Below are 8466 nucleotides of genomic sequence, written 5' to 3'. Positions count from 1 at the left end.
AACTACTAAAAGTTGTGTAATGTGATATCGGCTTAAGCCACACTGCAAAATGCACATGCATTGTGAGGAACAACTTCTTTTTTACCATTATTGCCAGAATCATTTATTTTTATACAATCAGCTCATTTTATGATGACAATTGCCCCACAATACACTGGTGAATTTCTGTTAAAAGTGGAAAACTGCAAAAGAGATGCAGTTTTATAAAAAGAAATCAAGCCTAGAATTATACTTTTTAATCTGGCTTTTATACAGTCATGTTAATGTGTCTCTGTGCAGGAGTGTGCCCGGCATTATTTCTTGTGTTGAACACTATGTTTCTGGGAATAGCTCTCATAATCTTTAACCATGAAATAGAAACAACAGGTTTAGAAAAGAAGGACAATGCATAAGATATGGCAGCTGAAAAGTAAGTATGAGACTCAGAGGACAGAGGTGTAAAAGGAAGTAAAAAATATGTGTGAATTAGGCTAAAGGATTAGATGAGGGTGTGGTACTTGGACACACTGAAAAACAAATGGGTGAGAATAGGTGTTTTATGATTGAAAAGGTAAACCCTCTCGCTTCAGCTGAAAGGTTATGTTTGCTAAGTACAGGAAAAAAGGCACAAGAGTATGAGAAACACGTTAAGCTACGTTAAGCAAGCAGAACTTCACAAAACTGTTACATGGCTCATTTTGTAAGCCTGATGTCACAATGCTGACAGTTGGCAATGTTGAAGTCTAGCTAAGTGATGATGAAGTACAACAGAACATCCTGCGAAAGACCAAATGTCAGACTCACTTTTCTATTATTTTCAATTTTTTAATCTATTAAAAAAGTGCAATTCAGAATTCATGACAATACCACAACAGTGTGAAATGCGATGCGGTGTCATGCAGAAATTAGCAGGGCCTCTTCTAGAAAAGCAAGTGTGTCATAGTCATAACTCACGTTGATGTCATGTCAGCCGGTTATCATTAGCGATACATGTTTTTGTGCATTGATATTCGGACATGTTTATAGCCTACAAATAAAATGTGAGTTTCAGTGTTTTGACAGGAATTGTGAAATTAACGTAGAGGTATCATCATGAAATCTCTTAGCAGTTTCCAGATTCAATCCACTTTTCTTGCCTTACAATTGGAAAAGTCATTGATGATATCCTTGCAGTCTAACCTGGATGCAATGTCTTTTTCTATAGATAGGAGAAGCCAACCCAGTGACTAATGGGCTATACCTATTTTAGGAAGGGATTATACTGGCAACTCTTTTCAGGCGATGAAGGTGGACTATGGAATGTTTTCAAAGATGTACATGTACAGAATGTGACATTGAACAGGGATTTTAAAAGGGTTCCTCTTAGAATAATCTCAAATATATATATACTAGAGAATATAACCTGACAAATCCGCTCGAACAGGACATGCAGACCTCAAAAGTGGGGCCTGGTGTGGTCGCAGCACTTGCCACGCCCCAAATGCCGCTCTTGCCAAAGAGCATTTATTTTTAGGAAAAGTGAATCCACCAAAAGTCTAATTACACATCAGCATATGCAGCAGGTAACACTGCTAACACTGTGAAGTCAACATCAGAACACCCAAACATCTACCTGACCCGCTTATCCAATACAGAGTCATAGGGCAGCTGAAGTCTAACCTGACAATCATACGGCACAAGGTAGGGACAAAACACCAGAACATAAAAATCAATGAATGTATTTGTTCCATACATAGTGGATCTTAAATAACAGACTTATGTGTCTATCTTTTATAAAATGCTTTTTCTGTCTTTCTAACTACACTATATGGCACTGCTTTCTAATTACCCTATGTGGACACCATTCCAAATCATGGAGTTCAGGTGTTAACAGGAGCATAAAAATGAGTAGAAAGCTTTGCTATCACCATTGACAGTTTAAATGTGGCACTGTCACAGAATGCCACCTTTGCCACAATTCAGAAGTTTCTTCTCTTCTAGATCTTCCCTGGTCAACTATAAGTAATGTTATTGTGAAGTTGATATATCTAGGAGCATCATCACATCAGCCACAAAGCGGTAGACCTTGCAAACTCACAGAGCAGGGCTGCTTACTGTTAAAATGCAAAGCACATAAAAATCACCTCTAATCTATTGCATCACTCATAACGGAGTTCCAAACTGTCTCTGGAAACAACATCAGCAACATCAGCGCAAGAACTATGAGTCAGGCGCTTCATGGGATGGGTTTCCATCGCCGAGCAGCTGCCATGTGCAATATCAAGCATCAGTTTACGAGTGTAAAGCACGCCACCATTAGACTATTAGAGACCATCAGAGAATGTTGTTTTCTAGATTGCACAGTACCTACTGTAAAGTAAAGTGAAGGAGGATAAGGGTCTGAAGCTGTTTCTCAGAGTTTGTGCTGGTATCCATGGTTAGACTGAGGGGCCCTGCCAATGCTAGAGCATACAAAGACATTTTAGACCACTGTGTGCTTTTCAACTTTGTGGTAACACTTTGAGGAACGTCCTTTTCTTCCCCAGCATGATTATGTATCTGTGTATAAAGTTAGGCCCATAAAGACCTTGAGGAACTCAAGTGGCCTGCACAGAACCTTGACCTCAACCCTATTGAACACCTTTTGGGATGAATTGGAATGCTGATTGTTAGCCAGGTCTTCTCACCCCACTTCAGCTCCTAACCTTACAAATGTTATTTTTCCTGAATGGGCACAAATTTCAATAGACAAACTCCAAAGTCTTGTGGAAAGTCTAACTAACAGAGTGAAGGCTGTCATGGCTGCAAAGTGGGGGTGGAGGGGGGCATCTTCATAATAATACCATGGATTTTGAATTAAGGTGTCCAACAAGCTTATATAGGTGTGATGGTCAGGCATCCTCATATAACCAAACTTTTGGTAATACAGTCTATCTATATATCTATCTATTGTGTTCATCCCGGCCAATAGCTCCACGTCGCTAGAGGGAGTCCTCCCTGCAACATGGAGATTCATCGAATTCCAGCAGGGCATCATGGACAATGGAGTTTGGCTTCGCAACCCTGCTGGATATAATGGGAGCCACCAGGGGACGCTGCAGGGAGGAACAGGGATTTCTATTTACCATATAGCCTGGAAGTACTCCCTAGTCACGGGGCCAGAAGAAACAAAGTACTTCCGGGCTGAAGAATAGAAGAAGTGTTCATCTGACTCGGACGTGCTATGAAATCACATGGACTGAGGGACAGAAGCACTTCCGGGTCAAGAAATATAAAAGGACTCTGGGAAACCCCAGCAGGCTGAGTTGAGTTAGGAGGAAGGTTGACGGAGCAACTGGGAGTGGAGGATTGTGACAATTGATTATTGCTATTGTATTATGATGTGACCCCTACTCTCTCTTCTGCTTCTTTTTCCGGTTTCTGTACCACCTACTCAAAGCATCATGATGCTCCAACAATGATGGATGGATTAAAAGCCAGAAGTGAAGTCTACGTGATCATCATCATCAAGTCCTTCCATGAGAACCCTAAATCCAAAGAGGACTGTTTCATTTATGTTAGGTTGAATGCTCAGAGGGGACTGGGCAGTCTAATGGTCTGGAATCCCTACAGATTTTATTTTTTTCTCCAGCCGTCTTGGAGTTTTTTTTGTTTTTTCTGTCCACCCTGGCCATTGGACCTTACTCTTATTCGATGTTAATGTTGATTTATTTTTTTATAATTATGTCTTTTATTTTTCTATTTTTAATATGTAAAGCACTTTGAGCTACTGTTTGCATGAAAATGTCCTATATAAATAAATGTTGTTGTTATTGATATATTATTGAGTATCGAGGAGGTGGAGCTGCTTGGTGCACAATTTATGAAATTAAATTAATTTCTGAACTTTTACTTTTCTGAGGTGTGGTCTGTGGGTATCACGGGGCGACATTGACCCTATCTATCTATCTATCTATCTATCTATCTATCTATCTATCTATCTATCTATCTATCTATCTATCTATCTATCTATCTGGTGTCCTTCAACACTTTGTATGTATCTGACTATTAAACAGCATCAGCCACATCTCTTTACTTTTGCTTAATTTCCTTTTAGATCAACCATTTTATCCCCTTTGGTATGACCTTTACTGAAGAGCCATCAACCCTGATGATACAATACCTTAGCTTTGGACTTGAAGAAGGATGGAGGCATATGCTGATACCATAAATGGGATGCAATAGCACGTGGGGAGGGACGGCTGTCAAGAAATAGTTGTGCTCGCGTTTCCTCAAGCCAAGGAATTCTGTCCCATGTTGGAATGGTGTGTATAGGTGTTAGATCTCCATCACTCAAAATAAGTGGGATGATTTCTTGCATCCATGTTGTACCTGGAAAAAAAGGAAGTATTCTACATTAAGTGGTAAGATGAAGAGTCAGTGTACAGCATACATATAATAAGTTTGGTTTATTTAATGATCTTATATAGTTACAAATTCTCCTTTTCAATACATGTGACGGCGTTTAATAGACAAGAATAAATGTATGTGACTTAGCATGATTATTAAAAAGTATATATATATATGTATTGTCACACAGGCGTTCTTGGGAGGCAGTCTAAGGGCTTAACTGGGAGTCAGACACAGAGACTGCGGTTGTTGAATGGTGCTAATACCTTTCCTCCTTCCTTCACAGACCGGCAGAATGAAAGTCTGCCTAGGACTCCACCTATTTCCTTTGTGGACACACCTCCTACAAGACCTCACTTCCAGCCATGATCCTACCCCTTCCTGTCCCCTCTGTATATAACCAGACCCATTAATCCTCTTGTTTAGTCTATTGGTGACTCACTCTTGAAAGATTACAAAACATGCATCCATCCAAACTTCTATGTGACCCACTTATCCAGAGCAGGGTCACAGGGCAGCAGAGTCTATCTTGCCAATCATAGGGCACAAAGCAGGAACAAATCACCAGAACATAAAAATAAACAAATACATTTGTTCCTTATATAGCAGATCTTAAATAACAGACTTATCTATTTATCATTTATCAAATATATACACGCACATTGGTTATTTGAGTCATTCTAATCTCTGCAAGATTTACTCAGTTTTAATGGCTTTGGAAGCTGCAGTCTGGTTGGGGTGGCATCAAGCAATGGGCACTCCAGGAGCTAACACGACATGTAATAATAATTCTCTATTGCTGTCAAGCAAGTATTAATTTTCAGCTTCCACTTTTTTTCTGTGTTTATTAGCTATAAAGAATTTGTAAGTTATATAGGGATATTTTCCAATTTGTTATTTCAGAATAAAGTTACTTGCATTGTAATTTAGACATGACCTAAAAAAAAGAATTTCTGTGTGCCACTTGCTCAATGTTTTAAAATGTACCTTTGTCACACTTTTAAACACTTCTAGACATACAAGATGTCAAGAGGAACACTTTCTAATTATATGTGTGAATTGCAATGTTTCAAAAATATAAAACAGGCTTTCAGATGCTAATAAAAATTAAACTTTCATCTTCTAGTAATTTGGTATTTTAAAATGTGCCTCAGATCATTGTCTTAGGAGGCCAGAGCATATGACAGCAACACTGGATGCAAGGCAGGCACCAACTGTAGATGGGACACCCACATTGGTCACTCACTCATATGGTGTCAACGTTTTGGATTAACGTGTCTTTGGTACATGGCAGGATACCTGAAGAACCCACAGAAAACCTACAATGAAAAGGAAAATTTGAAAATGGCACCTACTCATTTACTGGAAACCATCCTGGAGCTGCTTGGTAACATCGCTAAGTACTTCACATCTTTATTCTGTACTTACTGTATAAAGGTAGGCCTATCATGAGTTTACAAAGCTAAAAACATCAACTTTCTACTGAGTAGGTTACAGAAGGTCATATTTTAAATACTACAAAGGCAACTGTTTTCCACAAAAGGCCAAAGCTAATGTAAATATGTTCATAATCAACAAATACAGTAATAAATCATCCTATCCTAAGTAATACTCTCTTGCACATTGCCTATTTTTTATTCAAACAGAGAAATATTGTGTATGAATTTAATTACACTCTTCAAATTTGAGGTTCTTTATTGCCACTTTCTCGTAGACCCATTGCTTGACATTTTCAAGAGTTCTTTGCATATACAATTGGTTCTTTGTTCTTTATAAAGATTCATAATATGTGGACAAAATAGAAATCTTTAATATCCAGTAGGCTACCTAGCAAGATACGAACAGATCAAGAATATCTGAACTGACCCACAGTTATTGCATGCAGAAAGAGTCAAGAATCAAAATCTCATTGGATTTTCACAAATCTATTGTCTATTAATGGAGATTGCTGCAGATCTAAATAAGTGGTTTCTTCTGGAACCTACATATGGATGGTTATTTTGGGAACCAAACTTTAGCACCTTTAATTTTAAGAGTGTACTGTTTGAAATTAAGATTGAAGGGATGTAGTCAGCCAACAGATACCAGACACTCTCTTCGAGCTTTTGAAACAACCGCCCACAGAGTTGCGCGCGCGTGCCCGCTGCTTAACACAAATGTGTTTTTTTCTCTTACCGCGTACTCGCTTTGCGGTGTGGCATGCGCGCCGTCTACACACAGTAAGTATAAACCAGGCCCTAAAAGCTGATTTGGAGACAAAACCCCGCGTGCGCGTGGAACGCGAAGTGTTTAAGCTGCACGCAGTGAATAAAACAATTCTAGTTACCTCAAGGCGGCCGTGTTTCCAGAACACTGAGGGTGGGTACATGGTTGTCACAATGATGAACGAAAGGCTGAATATGACGCAACAGATCATCAAAACTTAAGGACGACATGCAAAACATTTGAAATGCCTTCGTTCATCATGTAGGTGACCCACTTACGAGAATGTTGCACACGCCCTTCCTTCGTCACTTTTGGTCTATAGGTCAAACACTCCACCTTTTGCTTTACTTCTTCTTAAAGTCAGTAGTAGCAGGGATAACTGTCTTTCCATCAGCAGTGTCTCACAGCCTCTGCTGTGACATTGTTAGCTACTCGGCACAGGCCAAACACTTAACTGTCTAGCAGATAATCAACGCCCCGTTGAAACTGACCGCAATAAGTAAAAAAAAAGTGTTTCGGTAGCTCACCGCGCGTGCGCTTTGCGGTGCGGTTTGCCCGCAGGTTTCACATGGACTAGCTGAAGCAGTGATGTCGCTGTCTGAGGAAACCTGAATCACACGTCACACACACCACGGTGACAAAGTACTGTATTTAAAAAAAAAGCCTCTTTTTATAAAATAATCAAACAAATTAAAAACGCCCCCAACTTTAAATACAGTTAACCTAATCCCAAAGCACGATTTAATTTTTCGCTGCGTGTACGTTTCTAGCTTGTTTGAAATAAGAAGAAGGCACTGATTTTGCCATAATTAAAATAAGTATACAGAAAGTATGTGACTTAAATATTGATAACGATACTTGTGTACGTTTTCTTAATTTCAAGTTTTTAAACACTAAGCGACTGTAGGTCATTCCACTGCTCAGGCTGACAGTTAACAAAAAATATTATATAAAAAAAAAAAAACTAGTGTTATCGTATATCATTCTGTTTACGCGTTGGCATTTAGGTACCTACCTGCACCGGCGATCTTACACTTATGTTATGAAGAACAAATATTATACAGCGTTTCCTTTTTTGCCGTTTGTAACAAATACAAAAGAACAATCAAATTTCGTTTTGATTGCCCACACAAATAAATCAAAGCTCAAGTACAGTAAATTATAGATCTCGTTTGAACTCTTAACCTATATAGTGTAAGTTTTCTAAAGATCATGTTCTGTCACGGGGTCTGAAAGTTCACGGCGCTGCCTGTTTAGAATGCGCTCCCCGCCGAGTCACTCTTGCTCAGCTGCTGCCAAACCCAGGGTGGCAGTTTTCCGCTCCCTGTCCCTTCGCCAGCCCGGCTCTACTTACTAGATTTTGGGTAGGTTACCGCGAACACGTCGTCGTCCCTAACGCAAAACTCTTCGGCATATTTCAGACTCTCTGGCGTGTGACATATTTTAGGCACCAAAAGTCCTTTGAAGAGTAAGTACTTTGATTCGTTGTCCATCTTGCAAATAGCACCCACAGGAAAGAATCTGGATCTGCAACTTGGATGAAAAAGTTCTTCAAGTTATTTGCGCCCTGCCCTCCGTGGTGTTCAATAGTCTTGGGGGCGTGGATAGAAATGACAATTAGCAAGCTAACTGTATTGTTATATTCTTCTGACAATGCGACCTAAAGAGATATTATAGTACAGCAACGCTGCATTTTTTCCTTTGATTCGTTTTCTTTTTCTGGTTAATTTTAAACGATAAATAATGAATTCCAGTCATTCCATGAAGGTTTTAGGAATCTGAGATAATCTGTAACAGAGCACTTTGCATTAAATGAATTACACTGAAAACATTTTTTTAGGTCCTTTCTCATTGGAGAGTTTCAGCGCTCTCCACTTATCAAAAATGGTAAGATGTTAATAAAGTATGAATGTT

At 39.2% G+C, this 8466-nt stretch overlaps 1 protein-coding gene across 1 annotated transcript; it reads right to left on the bottom strand.

Annotated features, from left to right (window-relative positions):
• Positions 1-4099: 4099 nt before the first annotated feature.
• LOC120521185 (sulfotransferase 2B1-like) lies at positions 4100-8082 on the bottom strand. The gene is made up of 2 exons (XM_039742982.1): positions 7907-8082; positions 4100-4329 (listed from the first exon to the last, which is right to left on the bottom strand). Exons 1-2 carry the CDS (start codon positions 8043-8045, stop codon positions 4100-4102), a joined length of 369 nt encoding a protein of 122 aa, XP_039598916.1. The 5' UTR covers positions 8046-8082.
• Positions 8083-8466: the final 384 nt, after the last annotated feature.

This window comes from Polypterus senegalus, unplaced genomic scaffold (genome assembly GCF_016835505.1).
Source record: "Polypterus senegalus isolate Bchr_013 unplaced genomic scaffold, ASM1683550v1 scaffold_6639, whole genome shotgun sequence".
Lineage (NCBI taxonomy): Eukaryota > Metazoa > Chordata > Cladistia > Polypteriformes > Polypteridae > Polypterus > Polypterus senegalus.
This window is presented reverse-complemented; position numbering and strand designations above follow the sequence as displayed.